General features: G+C 40.0%; 2 protein-coding genes across 4 annotated transcripts in view; both read right to left on the minus strand.

The window, feature by feature from the left end:
* Window positions 1–301: 301 nt before the first annotated feature.
* Window positions 302–12,442, minus strand: LOC118807569 (SH3 and cysteine-rich domain-containing protein 3-like). Its single transcript, XM_036569605.1, has 13 exons — window positions 12,364–12,442; window positions 10,865–10,922; window positions 10,583–10,661; window positions 8,085–8,241; window positions 7,896–7,993; window positions 7,706–7,787; window positions 7,479–7,576; window positions 5,108–5,168; window positions 4,988–5,037; window positions 4,773–4,876; window positions 2,648–2,699; window positions 1,702–1,839; window positions 302–761 (listed from the first exon to the last, which is right to left on the minus strand). The coding sequence occupies exons 2-13, from the start codon at window positions 10,879–10,881 to the stop codon at window positions 663–665; spliced, it is 1,035 nt and encodes a 344-aa protein (XP_036425498.1). The 5' UTR covers window positions 10,882–10,922; window positions 12,364–12,442; the 3' UTR covers window positions 302–662.
* Window positions 12,443–14,919: 2,477 nt separating this feature from the next.
* The window catches only part of LOC118808471 (R3H domain-containing protein 2), a 90,989-nt gene continuing 88,646 nt past the window's right edge, over window positions 14,920–17,262 (minus strand). For all 3 annotated transcript variants that reach the window (XM_036571168.1, XM_036571169.1, XM_036571170.1), the window contains 3 exons: window positions 16,786–16,886; window positions 16,296–16,380; window positions 14,920–15,266 (listed from right to left, as the gene is read on the minus strand). In XM_036571168.1, coding sequence (XP_036427061.1) covers window positions 14,920–15,266; window positions 16,296–16,380; window positions 16,786–16,886 — 533 coding nt within the window. The remainder of the gene's footprint in view (window positions 15,267–16,295; window positions 16,381–16,785; window positions 16,887–17,262) is intronic.

Here is a 17,262-nt window from a genome sequence, read left to right on the forward strand (position 1 = left end):
TCACCTAGATAGTGGCTAACAAAAAGGCAAAGAGAGAGATTTAAGACAAACATGGATAATTTGGAGACTAACTGACCTATTTGCATTTATAATCACTCCAGCTTGTTTCCTGATACGTTTAATCTGCAACGAGAAACTGTCAAACACTAAAAAGTCACGAAGCTAAAGTCAACTTCTCATTCACCAACTGCTTGTTCAAATTTTCCCGTTCCACCTTAAATAGTGCAGCAGTTACATTCTGACCTGCTATGCCATTTAAGGCGGAATAAGAAAATTCAAACAAGAAGCTGGCAAATGAGAAGCGGCTTCAGCCTCACAAAAAGTCGAATGCTGAGAGACATTTTACAAGAAACTATTCCTTTTACGGAAAAGTTTCCTGCCAGAGATGCGAGAAAAGTGGCTATATCTGAGCTAAAGCTCAAAGCAGAGCAAAGTAAGTCTACATTTTCATTTATATTTTTAGCCTCTACTAGCACATTTGCACATACTGAGACAAATTCACAGCCAATGATGAAATAACGAAAAGTTTATTAGCCCTTTGTTGCATTTAAACCCTTTCTAAGCAAATGTAGTATAGAGTAGAGTGATTTAGTGAAGACAGAAAAGAAACAGATTTGACTCATTTTACACATGAATACAAATGTTCACACACACCCTTGCCCTCAGATCTCCTGGAGGATATCTGCAGGGAAAAAGCCAAGCTTGCGTCCAGTGCTGACCTTCAGATAGCCATTTACCTCATCTCCTTTCTTCACCACAATCTGCACAAGCACACAGAAATAAACACATGCAAATTCAAATAAATAAATAATAAGTACAAAGGTCAAAAAATAATAGACAATGCGACGCTCCCAGAATTTTAACAACGATTAAGCACATGCAGGCAAACATTAAGTATGTCATGGTGAGGCAGCTTGTGTCAGGTTTGGTTGGCTGAAAGTGACCTATGCATATGCATACAGTACTGTGCAAAAGAGATATTTCTCAGGAGATTTGATAGACAATCCACTTGAATAAGGAAGGAGAAAGTCAAATAAAAATAAATAAAAAGCAGACGTTTCCACAGTTTAAATGAAAATGATTAAAAGTTACAGAGAAACTGGGAGAAAAATCAAGCTCCACTCTTGCTTCAGATTCAGAAATCCACAGGTGTTTCTGTCCATCCTTCCACTGTGAGAAGACAACTCAGCGCTATGAGTCTTAAAAGACGTGCATCTGTTAAGATGCTGTTACTGAGGACAGAGAATAGACAAAAAAGGAGAAAAACTGCAAATAAGATAAAGAAACTGCTGCAGTTCTCAGAACAATGGACTGACCACCCCAGAATCCAGACCTCAACATCACTGAATGTGTTTGGGATGCAGATTTCTTTGGAAAACTGAAAGCAAGACACACTAAATACTGAAAAAAATGGTATTTTATTAAGTTGCTGATGCTTCTGTGTAATCTTCTGTTAAACGTAGATTTTGTGCTTTTTTTCTGATGCTGAACTTGCATTTAACGGCTATTAAATAACTGAAGGGTGGTCTCTGACCTTAGCACAGTGCTGTATACTGAGTTATACAGTCCTTGGCCCAAGTGAATAATGGAAATATAACTGATCTTTCTATGAACACACTCACCAGAAAAAACACTGCATGACTCATTAGTTGGTGTGTGCGCTCTACTTTTGTGTATACTTGTGTTCATGCATGTTCCAACCTGGTCTTTCTTCAGCGTGATTTGGCCCATCTCACGGTTCCCCACAAAGGAGCGTGTTACCTTGTACACTCTCTCCCCCGAGCGGACGCGGATGATGTAGTTTGCTGGCAAGAAGCCCGATCTCTCACCAATCTTACCCTGAAACATGCACACCGCCACACTGTGTGACTGTGACTCCTCCTCTCCAGATCAGCTTCATTTACGTACCAACATAATGCTTAGCAGATCAGGAACAACAGCTGGTGCATTTTTTAGACTGTCAGTCATAATACTGCTAAATTCCCAAATAGACATTTCTTTTAAAGGAGAATTGCACCAGTTTTTCAAAATTTCTCTGTAATTCATTCGTTGAGATATAAACATCGAGTGGTTTGATGTGAAATAGTGCATTCTACAGAAATTTACTGATTTCTTTACAGTGGTGCTACAGGAACCAGGGGTTGTTACGTCTACAATGCAAATATATTTACTATCCAAAACGACCAGTGAACCTATACATGTTTTTGAGTTTTAGATGTAAAGTTGATAATAATAAATTTGTGGTAAATATTAAAATGTACCTCTCCACCATGGGATAGATTTTAAAAAGGGCCAAAATCTTCACAAAACTATCAAAGAACAATGTTTCAGGCATCAAGTAGCATTCCCTGACCATTCCAGCTTTCTATAAGGCAGATTTTAGAGGCACTGAACGATTCTATCATCTGGTTCCTATCACCACCACTGTGAAGAATTCTGACTCAGCAAGTTTCTCTTGCTCGGAGCATTTCATCTCAAATCCTAAATAGGTTTGTTTATATCTTAATGATTTAATTATGCAAAAATGGGTAAAACATATGTAGATTCCCCTTTAACTTAACTTTAAAGTGACTCTTCAGTTGTATAAACAGCAGTTCAGTGTGTAGCTCAGGTGCAGTAACAGTGTTTATTACTGTTAAATACTTACTCTCCACCACTCCTCATTGGAATCATCTATCACTGTAATTCGATCCCCTGGACTGGAAGAGACATAAACACACAGTTAAACAGCACAAACACAGACACTAAAAGACACATAACACATAAAACTAAAAATGTGTTCTTAACGTGATGATTTGAGAACACCAGCTTTGCAATGTTAGAATTCTAACTAATATAATAGTATTATAAAATAATATTTCAAATTTGTGCTCATTTTTGCTCAAAAATAAAGTTCTCTGGCTATTTTTAAACTAAAAAAATTCTCAAAAATGTATTTTTCTGGTCTGTATTCCACTACTGTATGAATACTTTCTCCAGTCATATTTGTATTCATGTCATATTTTTAATTCTAATTATAAAATGCTCCAAAACAATCAAACAGAACTGAATTGTAGTGGAATTTGAGATTTCATGATACACTAAAAGTACTGTAATCAAATTGCTGTAAGGTCAGAGATTTGTACCTCTAACATGTACACAAAATTCTAATATGAATGAAATGAAAAAGTATGATACAGTATGACACTTTATTTGAAGGCTACCTTCATAGGGACTTCATACATATCCATAAGCATTGAATAATGCATTTATAAAGCAGTACATGAGGATTTATGAACATCTTATGCCATGAATAGCAAGATGATGTAAGTTGTTTTATGACGTAAATGACATACTATTGACATAAGGCCGCAAACTAAAGTGCCACTTATTCCATTTACAGAATTATGAAGCATCATTCCCAACTAATGAATCTCACAAGGCAAAGGCCTAGTTAAGAACTCCATATATCAGTTTTGATATCTTTGAACTTAAATGACACTTTTTATACATATTAAGGGAACACAACTATATACAAGTTATATGCTTTATTGGAGCTGTTTTGGCCACAGCTACACTATAAAAACAAGCCAGGCTTCAGGCTAATGACTAGCTCCAGCATTGCTATGGCCTAAAAGCCTGCAGCATGTCCATGCCAATCAGCACCGATTCGCACTGATCCATTCATAGATCTCTCTGTCCAGTTCTTCCCATGTGGAAGCATAGACCCCTAAAAATGGCGGCTCCCAATGTCACTCTTCACAAGAAGAGTCCCCCAGTATAAGAAACCCCCAAAACCAAGAACACCTTCTCCCAGCACGGTACAATATTTTTCCCATTCATACTAAGAGTCCTATGTAAAATGCCTGTACTTGTGTAAAGGTAGAAATGCTCTGGGTAAAATACAACTTCGGTAAAAGTAGAAGTTCTCTGTCCTTATTTCCACTTCAGTACAAAAGTACAAATTTCTTGCTTTTAAATGTACTTAAAGGTGCAGTGTGTAAGATTTAGGGGGGTTAATTACCAGAAATGGAATATTCTACGTCTTCAACCATGTGTTTGTTAGTATATCATTACTTTTATCTATAAATCATGTTTTCATTAGCTTAAAATGAGCCCTTCATATCTACACAGGGAGCAGGTCACCCTTCAGCAGAGGCCACCGTGTTCCTACAGCAACCCAATATGGACAAACAATGGCTCTAGGGAACAGCTTTCGCATTCTTATGTTTGAATTTGCTATAGCGCCGGTTGGAAGAAGCAGAAAGTGATTGCTGCAGATACTGGCTAACCACTTTGTGTTGTAAGAAGTTTGAGAACCAAACTTTGACAAATGAAGGATCATACTTATTTAGCAGAGGAAAAAAGCAAAGGAGAATGAATCCTCGTCGTCAAAGAAGCAATAACATGAAGATGCAAAACGAAATCGGGACAGGCGAGTAGAACCGCCTGTAGTAGAACCTACAGCCACTGTAGGTTCTACTACACACTTGGAAGGGGAGGGGTGATGTTACACACTGCACCTTTAAGCATTAAAAATAAACAAACTCTGAGTTATTATGATTATAAATGGGAGAAATGTCTGTCACTTTATTTTAAGGCCCCTTATGTCAATACAACGTCATAAAACATGTCATATTGTGATTAATAGCAAAAGCTGTTCGTAAATAATATTTCTTTATAAATTTATTATTCAGTGTTTATGTGTGTGTTATGAAGTCCCCATGAAGGTATCCTTTAAATAAAGTGTTACCAAAAACAGCAAGTAAACTCGAGAAAGTAGCTTCACTCACTGCAGGTCCAGGTCATCTTTTTCGATTGCTTTAAAACGGTACAGGGCCAGGTAGTAGTGTGACTGAGAGAAGACCCCCAGTTTACCTGGCTGAGGCCTCTTCATCTGCATCACATCACAGTACAGAGATGATCAGTGTACATTTGGTATCGTAAACACTCAACACTAAATACTTATGTGATCAATGGCAGTAAGTTAAGGCCTGTAGTTTCTAACCTTGTCTTCGGATGCTGCTTTATCTCCTTTCTTTTCTGTCTCTTTGTTCGCTGGACAGAGATGAGGGTGTTATCTTACACTTAGTAACATATCAAATTATGCACACTTTATCTCTCTCACCTTCCTCTCCTGTTCCTTCCTCAGCTTTAGGCTGTGATTCCTCTTCTTCCATCATCATCATCTGGGCAAGCAAAAGTGTAAAAATAAGTGAATGGAAAGGAAGTGGTGAAGTCTGGAAAATATGTACAAACATATTTCACCACTGCCTTATATCAGTGGATCACCTAGTAAACCTCTGGCAACATGTCTGAGGAAAGTGGTCAAAATTCTCTTGGCTCACATTTAAGCTTACTCCCTTAAATAAGAGCCAGGAATTTAGTCATGGGGGCCATGTGTCCTGTTCTTTCTCTGTTTCTTTTCTGTTTCTGCTCTCTGTCCTTCTTATTAAGCAGGCCTGAAAAGGCCAATTTACTTTTCTTGATCTTCTTCTTCTTCTTATTATTATTATTATTCTATGATCAAAGATTTGCAACGCTACGTCTCCTACAGCTTTCAAGCTAGCAGCATCCTGAAACTGACTCACTCCTCTTATGTCACCACCATTCAAGTACGCCAGCAACACCTTAGCAACCACCTGGGATAGCATAGCAAAGGTCTATTAATACCTTAGCACTCACCTTGAATACTGTAGCGACAGCATAGCAACACCTTAGCAACCACCTTAGCTACCAAACAACAGCCTAGAAACACCTTGGTAACCGCCTGGGTTATCATATCAATGGCCTAACAACACCTTAACAACCAAGAAGCTGGAACACCATAGCAACCACTTGGAATATATAAACTCAATTAAGTTATCAAAAACAATCAACATTGTTCTGCAAATGCTTTAACTTTTGAAGCACTGTTAGCTGGCTTTGTCAAGCCAACTTCAAGCTCATTCATAAACTTTTTCCCTTTTTAGCTGTACCTGTTATTTGTCCATTACTAAACGGGGAGAAATTGTTTGGACCAGATTGCAGGAAGTAACACCCCAAAGTCTACGTGCTTCTCTGTTTAACATCTCTATGAGAAGGTAAGCTCACCAGACAAAAATTAGTCACCTGTGCCTGAAATGTACTTAATAGCATGTAATACTTCCACAAGCACGAATAACAGCTGTGATTTGATTTGGCCTGGACTGGACAAGTTTCTGGATGTAGGTGACGTCAATGTTCAGCCACTCTTGCATCAAAGATTTGCACAGTTCAGCCAAATTTCATGAATGCCTACTCTGCCGTCTTACTTGTTGTTCCAGGTCGTCCCACAGATTTTTAAGAGGATTCAAATCTGGGGATTTTGCAGGCCAGTCCAGATGTGTGAATGCTCCTGATTGTTCCTCAGGCCAATCAGTCACACTTGCAGCTCTGTGAACACGAAAGTTGTCATCTTGGAATACAGGGATAGGAATGTTATGTTCCTTGGTAAGATGATGAGCGAAAGGAAAAACCCAGTTGTCCAGCAGCTCAATGTAGGCACTGTGGTTCAAATTTACTGTCACCTCAACCAAAGGATCCATTTCTGCATAAGTAAAACACCCTCAGAACATCTCAGAGCTCCTCCAGCTTGAACCACACCTTGCACGCAGTCCTCATTGAAGGCTTCCTGAGGTCTACTATGAACACAACGCCGAGCATCATTCACATACAGGCAGAAACGAGATTCATCTGACCAGATAACACGTTTCCAGTCATAAACAGTCCAATTTTCGTGTCTCTTCACCCACTGTAACTGGGAAACTTTGTGAGCTGAATTGAGCAAAGGCCTCTTTTGTGTCACTCTGCTCCATACGTTCAGGGTATGCAGTTCCCTGCGTAGGCATTTTTGCCACTGCTGGTAGACCAGTATTACCGTACACTTTGATACACCTGCAAATTCAGTTACTTTCAACTACCTTTACACTATAGCCTTTGGCACGCCCAAATGCAATCACTCTTTTTTGCCAATTATTAACATCTGCTTTGTGACCCATTTTCCACACCTCATTCACTGCACTGTACCACCTCTTCTCAATCTATGAATCCCCTCACACACCTCATAGGTATTTATAGCCCGATCATCCTCGTACAACACCTTCTGCAGGAACCTGAAGTTACCACCACCTTAAACACATAAGGTGATTTTTTTTGTGTGGGGAGCTTATATTTAATAAAGTCTCCCTCCTCCAAAGCACACAGTGTTTATCAGTTTATTTCAAAACAGCTCTACAACTTAATGCAACCTACATCAAAATCTAACAACTGGCAAGCCAGCCAGGAGCAACGTATAGCCAGCTGCCCGACCAATACCCACATGTAGGAGATGACAAAAAAGGTCTTAATTGATACAACATTGTCTAAAACAAGTGCTGAGTTGAGTTGGCTGTTCTGAAAGTGACGTTCTTAGCAGTAGTATTTATTTAGGGTGAATTATTCTTGGTCTCATACAGTTCTTCTGTCTTTTGAAACCTTACATGTTTCTTATCCTCTGATCCTTTCTTTCTCTCCTTGTTGGCCATGATGACCCCAATACGGAGCGTCTCAAACACCGGGTCAGTGCGGTTAGACTGGGCTAAGGAGAAAATATAATCAGAATGTTTTGCAGTTATGATGCTGAAAACAGTCTAGGAGGGGTTTAGTTGACAGATGGGTCTAGATGAGAACATTAGAGGCTGGTTGAAGGTTGAGGAGATGTACTCACAGAAGGGAAGCAGCTCTTTAACAGTGGCATTCTGCTGACTGCTGTAGAGAGGAGAGCTGTATGCCCGTCTAAAGCCTGGAGGCTGGTGGGAGGGAGGGAAAGAGAGAGAGTGCTGAAACATTACATTCAGCAGGTATACGTACGTAATGTAGTATACTGCATCATAATGTAATATTAGGAAGCTACTCACAATTTTTCCAAAGCACCGCTGGAACTCAACGTAGCTCTGACACTGATGATGAATACTGGTCTTGCAGTTTTTACACCTCAGTGCAAATTTATTATTGACTGCAAGGAGAAAGAAACAAGATGTGATCAGACGAAATGAAATGAATCAGCAGCACCGTATCACTGATTCCTCTCAAACTGGCACACTTACGAACGATCATGCGTGCACACACATCACAGAATTTGGGCTTCTTGCAGTAGTGGTCCTTAAATTTGTGTGGTTTATCATTGATGGGCTTGACCGGCTCTGGGGGAGGGGGCTCCTCTTTCTCTTCCACTTCTATCTCTTCATCGTAGACAAAGTAGACCTGAGATAGGGAATCACAGAGATGTGAGACATGACACAACCAAATTTCAGGAGTGTAATGAAAAGCCCCATGCATACAAAATAGTAAAATTGTGTGCATATTAAGCTGTTAATTATTGGACAAAAAAGTTTGTCTTTAGGGAAAAATGAACATTTAGGACATCCAGACATGATGTCAAGGAGTTCTCTAAGTGAACCAGGAAGGCTACGGATCATCCAAAGTGGAAAGGATTAGGCCAGTAGTGCTGGAGCCTACCCCAGCAGTCATTGGGCGGAAGGCAAGAAACACCATGGACAGGTCGCCAGTCCATCGCAGGGCAGATGGACAGACACATACATTCACACACACACTCTCACCTAGGGGCAATTTAGTGTGTCCACTTGGCCTGATTGCATGTCTTTGGAACATGGGAGGAAACCGGAGCACCCAGAGGAAACCCACGCAGACACAGGGAGAACATGAAAGCTCCACACAGAAAGGACCCTGGTTGCCCGGCCAGGAATCAAACCCAGGCCCTTCTTGCTGTGAGGTGACAGACCTTGGGTGCCACTCCAGACTTTCCTTCACTTAACAGGCTGATAAGAATGTTTCTACCCACTCAAAGGGTCGCCACCTTACTAAAATTGTGGCCAGTTGATCAGTGGCTTGACTTTTGCTACATTCAATGATAGCAGCGATGCTCACAGTGCTGTCTAAGGTACATAGATGTCGGTTCAGCTACAGAGCCTAATCAGTACATCATCACATGGCAGTACATTCCTTCAAGTGCCTAAACATATCACCATTAGTTAACCCTTGCTAAAATAACTGACGTAATCTAACTAATCAACCCCAGTCTTTGTATACAAATGATACAAGTATAAACTGGATAAAAACTGGGTTAAAAAGAAGCACTTCATAAGAAGAACGTACATGTGAAAATGCTTGGACATTTTATGTCCAGGAATGGAATTAATTGTGTTCCTGGACATGCAACACAAACCTGGACAATCCAGGGAAATCCTACAGATTCAGACACTAGCAGAGCGAAGCAAAGGAAAGTTCTGTAGAATCGCAACTCATGTGTAGTGTTTTCTCCAAGTTCTTTTCAAATGCTCATCAGAACTTGTGCTTTGTTTGATTTTACAGCTGCGTACGCTGTGTGTGAAAGACACCTCTGAGAGATTTCATGAAAGACTGACAAGGCTGAAGTGGCTTTTTATTTGAAATTTTTGTTCCACTTTAAATGGTTCAGCAGTTACATCGCTGCTTATTCTTATTACTGCACAGGTGTCAGAATGTAACCAATTTAAAGTGGCAAAGAAAATTTGAATGCAGTGTCCTCTGATTTAGTAAAAACAAATTCAGCATAATGAAATTGTTAAGATGTATGCATTGAGAGTGATTTGATATGAAAAGCATGTTCTGGAGAAATTTGCCTTGTCAGAATTGTTCACAGTGGTGGTGACAGGAACAGGAAGTTTGATGCCTCTAAACGCTACAGCACAGAAAGTTACCACATGAAATGGTTATAACTACCATTGTTTCATGATAGTTTTGAGATTAGAAATGTATATTTAAAATAATTGCAGGTGGAAAAGTCCATGAATGGGCATTATAAGGAAAACAAACACCCAAAGAGAACATACACTTTGGGTTTGCCATTATTTTACCATCAAAATTACATATTGCGTAAGTTCACTGGTCATTTTGGACAGTAAATAACATTTGAATTACACAGAAATTGGTGGATTTCACTTTTAAACTGTTTCTTATAAGATGTCAAAACATAAGGGGATGGATATATTCAACTCAACAAGAACGTCTAGAATCCTGAGAGTTTGGATGATTCTATTTTTGTCTGGTCTCTGAGGAGAGCTGGATCTACAGCTCTCGGCAGAAATGTTGTTGCGTTGTCCGTGACTAACGCTCAACCTGTTCTCCAGAATCCCTTGGGAACCTAGGATTTCAGAGGGCCCCGCTGCTGCGGGCGATCTGTTTTTGCCTCCCACATACTCCCGCTGCTTACCCCAGACCCACCACACATCTCCATGTGCACACGCGGGAATATGGAAAGAACTCTGAACAGGAGCCAATAACTCTCTGAGCAGAGCTTACAGGAAAGGGGCTTGGCATCATTCCTAAATATATTTCAAAGCAAAAAGACAGACGCAACCAGCTGCTGCATCATTATGGCTTTGGGAACAGAGGGATAAATCTGAGTTGTCTTGCATTAAGCAGTGGAAGGCCCTGACTATTTGACCCATGTTGGAGATTACAGGGGGTCGGCCTGTGCACTGGGGCCATCATAGTAGGCTGAGGATTGTGTGTGAGGTTGTGCAGCGTTTGTGACTGGACCCACCGTGTTGTTCTCCTCCTTCACCACATTGTCTGGAGCAGGAGGGTTGTCATGAATGTCCACAGAGTCTTTGTCATCCAGCCTATAAGGAAGCAGACAGCCAAGGGGGAGCGACTTACACTTACACAAAGAGGGTGCTTTAGTGAAAAGGTTATGCTTAAAACTGGACAACCAGCAGAGAGATCTAAGATCTCCTGTTCTGAATATAAAGCAATAAGTAATTTGACTAAAAGGACTGATTATTAAATGGAAAGAGAAAGAAAACATTTGATGGGTGACACTTACTGGTCATACTGTGACATAGTTGACAGTGGATGACCTTTTCTATGACCAGCAGAGGGTGCTGTAGGCATAAAAATCTCAAAATAAGATGCATTTTTTTTGGTGAGGTACCTGTATAGGCTGTGGTGTGATTATCGGTGAGGCAGGAGGCAATTGCACTGGGGCCCATGGTGATCGGGACCCCTAAAATCTTAAATGGGCCCCTCATTTAGATACTGACACAATAGGTAGTCTAATGCAAACATATAGGTTAAGGTTGGATGCTAGTGGGTGGGGTGCCATGAGAGCATCAACTTATTTGAGACATAACAATAGCAAATAAACAAGTAAATTACTCTGTAATAATTAAGATGTGCTTTTGTGACAAAACATCTCTCAAGGGTGCTAATTTTACAGCAGATAGGAAAAAATGTTAGAACTTTTAACAAGATACAGGAACACACTTACACTCCAAGTAATTTTGGACCATTTCTATTGCTCCATTCAACATGAAATTTTTAAAACAATGTAAATGGCAGCTGGCAATTCTATAAATAACAAAATAACAAACTAAATATAGCAAAAATGGAGATACAAGGGTTTGTTCAGACAGCAAGGAGAAGTTATTTTTTAATTTAAAAATAAGATCCTAGTTATGGCACTGTGAAAAGGCCTATGTTTCAAATCATTTATTATGAAAACTCACTAAATTCAGAGAAGATACAGACTCTATGTTCTTTTTGCAACTCAATTCAAAATGTTAATCACCTTTAATGGTCAGACAGCAATATATATGACTAAAACAGCAAAGTTAATAGGTAAAACAGTGTGTGCTGGGCCAAAAGCTCAATTCTGGTAATTCTTTCAAAAATTTAAACTCCTTCAGAGCCGAGTTACACAACATATGAAAAACAGGGCCGAGTTTCCCAAGATAATCCTAACACAAAGGCGATTTTAAAATGGTAGAGCAAGTATCCCAGTAAACACAGTTTCTACCGTTTATGATGATCTTCACACTAAGATGCTTCTGGAAAACTGAGCCCACAACATTCCATAAGCTGTGTCAAGAAAATTGCCATAGACCCTCAATTTAACGGCCTTAAAAGACTTGAATCATCAAGCCCTGTTTAAGGCAGTCTATAGGCTAAACAGTGAACCCAATGACAGATTTCCACTCAAACCACTTTAGCTACATTCCTGGGTAAATTCTGAGCACTGAGCTCACATCAGCTCAATTAATTTCCATATAACTTCATTCATCATGCCGTGAGAGAAGGCTTCATTCCATCCGGGGCAGTCTTCGCCAAGTCTACGTTAACGGAAGGGATTCTAAAGGAGGATATCTATTTAGATCATTTATGGAGCTCAAATCATTTCCTAAACAAATCTACATTATGAAAACCATCAGAGAGATGAGGAAGCCCGTTTTTAGTTCTTCCACTTACTGAGCTGTTCGAAGGAAATCAAGTACAATAAATCTGTGAACACCGAAATTAATTCGGAAGTAGTTCTTAGTCTCTTACCTTCCTGTACAAGTACTGCTTTAGTTCCACTCTGGCTGGAGCGTCAGGGTGTGACTGGTCTTCAGAATTGAACCAAAACCCCCCTCACCCGCTCTCAACAGGTGGGGGATTCAGAAAGCAATGCAGCCGTCCCCTTTGGGTGGTTGTGAGACCCAAAAACAGAATTTCAAACAGCTGCACCTGTCAGATGTTTATACCAGACTGAAAGAAACGGACAAACCAAATGGACAAGTTCTTTTAAATCACTTAACGTGCTGACCTTCTGAATATGGCAACACAGCAGACTTAATCATTATCACACATAAGAGAGACCACACAGAGTTTACAGTCCATCCTCCAAAATTCTTCAATGTAAATTGGTGGAGCTAAAGTGCTCTATATGTATGTGTAATGTGTTATTCACAAAACAATAACAACATTCAGACTGGGCTGTTGCAGCTTAACTTCCACATGCTGACTCTATGGACTGGGGACTGAACGGTACATTTTAAAACTTACTGTTCACATACTACGTCAAACTTTTTATTTCAAAAGCACAAAGAGAATTTTTTCCATGATATGAAAATGAAATACTGAAATATTCAATAAAACACCTAGACATAACTTGTTGAATAGTCTGTAATATTTAAATCTACATATACAAACTATTTCTGTAAATATAATAACTAAATGTCAATACGGCAAGTGATTATGCTACTTTCGAACAGTAGTATAATCGCTGCTGTCAGAACAAATCGTATCTCTGAAATGATAACTTTACAGGAGAAGGAAAAAACCTACTTTACTTTTAATGTAAGTCAATGGAACCAGATGTTTTTCCAAGTAATTTTGGGCTGTTTCTTTTGGCCCATTCATCATGAAATTTAAACACAATGTAAAGGACAACAGGCATTTTCAAATTATGACAAAAACTGGAAAACAATAAAAATGGAGATGAGGTTTTGTTCCGACAGCAGTGATATATACGACTGAATCAAGTTTCAATAAACACAATGAACAGTCTGAGGATTTATCCAAATATCTGGTTTCAATGTGTTGTAGTGTTACTTTGTAAACAACGTGACCACAGTGTGGTGCCTCAAACTCTCATGAATCGTATGTATTCACAGGATAATCAAGCACATTTATAAAAAATATGAAATATAAATCATAACTTTTTATGTAAAATGTGTTTGTGTCTTGATACATACAATTTAATGCAAGCTTGGGTGCCCCAGTCAAATGACATTCTGTTGATTTTCTAAGCGAATTTTATATATATCACATTGTATTTTATGTTTTATTTTTGCCAATAGGTTAAACTGAGCAAATGAACAAATTGTGCACTAAAATTAGCTGAAAAACACAATTTCTTAGTTTGTTCCCCATTTAGGATAAAAATCAAACACATCATTTGACCGGGGGTGTTCAAACTTTTGCGTATGATTGCATATAGTCAAAACTGCATTTGATATGTCCTATTTAAGCTCCCTCACACAAGCACATGCTTCTATAGTTTGGATCTTGTTAGAACAATCACAGACACGTTTCTTTTCTTTTTTGTCGTCTTTTATATTTTTAAAAACAAACAAAAAAAGAACAGATTAAATGGAATTTACAGTAGACATTTGCAATCATTGTGCACTTTTTAAATACCTCAGATAACTTCCTGCACAGCTGTCAACGAAAAACGCAAAACACAATGAAGGAGGGAGGGTAAGGAATGAGGGAATGCGGGGTGAGGGCGAGGGAGACGGGGAGAAGTGAGGGACGGGGATGGGTAGTAAAGGAGCTTTAACTTATCCACTGGAAAAAAAAAAATCACTGAATATATAGATTTCTTATAATCCTTACATCACTTATATAAATATATCGAACCGAAAAAAAGAACATTATTTCATCCGAGAGAGAGAGAGAGAGTGAAAAGAAAACAGCGCGATATAGAAGTCACCAACAGCATTAAGGCAAACAGAAAGCAAGCGAGAAACAGCTGAAAGAGAGTGAAAGAGAGAAAGTCAAGAGTTTGAGAATGAACACGTGAGAGAGAAAATGAAGAGCAGCAGGAAAAGAATCAGCAAGAGAGGGAGCAGAGGAAGAGAAGCAGAGCGAGAAGAGTGTGAGAGTGAGAGAAAAGAAAGACAGAGCAAAAGAGAGAGACAGAAAGACTGCATATAAGGACTGAGGGAGAATGGAGGGACAGAATGAAAGAGGGATAGAAAAAGGAAGGTGGATGACGGTGGAGGGGGAGGGGCTAATCCAAGTTCCTCTGTCCAGTGCATCTCTATGTGCGGACGCTGCTCTGTTGCCAATGTGTATGTGTCTATGTATGTGTACATATGTAATTACATATACAGCAACAGAGTTCCACATGCATACGTGTCTTATGTGCTCTTCGGGTAATGGCATCAAGAAAGAAAAGGAAAAGAAAAAAGAACCTGGGGGGAGGGAAGAAAAAGAAAAAAAAGACTGAGAACACCAGAATGATCTCTTCCCTTTTAGCATATTCAGCTTCCTCTCAATGACCACCAGAATCCCCTTCTCCACTCCTCCTCCCTCCCTCCCTCCCTCTCTCTCTCTTCACTGGGAGCTGGCTCTCTCCAGCACGCGCAGGTCATAGTTCTTTTTGGCGGCGCGCAGTTTGAACAGGCTGCCTCCGCTGTTGTTCAGCTTGAAGGAAGCGCTCTGGGCAGCCATGGTGTTGGGGAACACTGCCACCACTGTGTAGAGGTGAGCTGGGTCGTGTGCATCGCTCTTGCCTCCTCCTCCGCCGGGCCCTGGGGCTGTTGTGGCTCCCCGGGGCCCTTGGGGGTCCTTCAGCCACTGGATTTTGGCACCACAGAGGGAGAGCTGGTTGAAGAGCTTCTCGGCCTCAGGACGAGAGATACCCTCGGGCAGGTCTGTCACCTCCAGTACACGGCTCACAACTGAAGAGACAAAATATCACTCATTCTTAAATCACAGAATAAGCTTTATATTAACAACCTGTACTGAAGCTCAGAACCTGAGACAGACAGCAACATCACAATAACTATCACTCCAAATCAGCTGGCTGCAGGATATTTTTATAACCTGAACTTTGCTCATCCTAGTGCGCAAAGGGATTCATCATTATTTGACATAGTCTTTGAATTTTGAATGTTTATAGTGGTCGTTTCAAATATCTGGCAGGTACTTTCAGACAATCGCTGAATAAAGCATTTTTATGAGCTCACCATGCTGGTGTTTAAAAACCTACATCATTAAAGAGGAATTCCACTGATTTTTCAGAGTGGTTTGAAATGAAATGCACCACTTTAGAGGTACTTACCATGTCAGAATTGTTCACTTTGGTGGTGATAGGAACCAGACACTTGTAGCATTTAATGCCTCTAAAAGCCACCTCACAGAAAGCTGTGACCTGAAATGGTTACAAATAGGCTGCCTGATGCCTGAGACATTATTTTACAATAGTTCTGCAATAAACTTTTGGGCTAAAACATAGTTTTCAGTATGGGGAACATGCTGGGTGTCATAAGGCAATGTAGTACTCAAAGACCTCACATTAACTACGATTCTGCCATTATCAACATTGCATAAAACACTCAGGAGATATGTTCTGGTCCACTGGTTGTTTTTTTAATAGTAAACAAAATGGCTGTATCTACAGTGTAGAGAACATGACCTCTGGTTCCTATCAGCACCACTGTAAAGAAAATCTGACTCGGGAAGTTTTTCTGCAAGGCACCATTTCACATTAGACCACTCGACATAACTTTATTTACATCTCAATGAGTAAATTATGCAGGAATTTTGAAGTAATTCTGGAATTCCCCTTTAATAATCACTAAGAGTCCTACACTGTAAAAAATATGATACAAAATAAAATTTAAATGGCAAAACCTAAAGATATGCTGCTTTTCAGCACTTTCAATTATGATGTACCTGTAAGGTGCGAGTGTCTATGTGCATCTTACCCACGTCAGTAGTTCCTAGATCTGTAGAAGCAGATTTGAGTGTCTGTTTCTTCCCTCGGGCTCCATGCTTTATCACTCCGGGACTCTTAAGACACACATACATAAACACAGAACAAAGTCAGTAACCGAACAGCTTAAAATAAGACGAGGCTATTGTGGGAGAGAGTGAGCAATGGACAGTAAGGGGAGAAACTAAATGGAGTGTACAGAACTAAAAAAAGTGGAGTACACAGAAGAAAGACAGACTGAGATGATGATGAAATGAGGAGGAGAACAGTGAAAATCATTGTTTCAGTTAAAGGGCACAATGGTCTTATTTATTTTCTGTGCTACACTTACACTTACGCTTTTCAGTCCCTTTTGGTATAATACTCTGCTACCTCGTAAATAAGGGTCACCCTCAGGGTACTCAGAGTTTAAATGAAGGTTGATTGACTGACTGACATGGTCGCATGTGGAGAACAAATACATACAATCACACACCCCTCACCTGGTGGGAGCTATAGGATGACTGGCTGTGGTTGTGCATGAGGGGTGGAGGACACAGGCTGTACTGCAGCGGCTGCCCCAGTAAGGAATATCGGCCATCTCCTGTAACACATACAGCAAAGAGTTCCTGGAAACGGGCCAAAGCCAAGATCAGGTCACATTTCATCAATAGGGTAGACTGGAAACCAGAGAGTACGCTTAAGTGTGAGTGTTTGTATCTGTACAGTAAAATCTAATCAGGACACTGTGAACTGTTGGCAGACTGCAACATAATCTGTGATCTACTGGCAGGCAGGGTGGCAGTGACACGCGCAACTTGTGTCATGAGTCAACGCTGACTTAATGGTGTGCATGCACTGGATACATGCATGTTTGTGTTTGTGTGTGAAGAGACACTGACCCATATCCTGCACTTGCATTTATTAACCTCTCTTTATCCAGTAGAATTAAACAAGATGTTCTTGTTGCTATGCCTTTA

The sequence above is a fragment of the Colossoma macropomum genome, unplaced genomic scaffold, assembly GCF_904425465.1.
Source record: "Colossoma macropomum unplaced genomic scaffold, Colossoma_macropomum, whole genome shotgun sequence".
Classification (NCBI taxonomy): domain Eukaryota; kingdom Metazoa; phylum Chordata; class Actinopteri; order Characiformes; family Serrasalmidae; genus Colossoma; species Colossoma macropomum.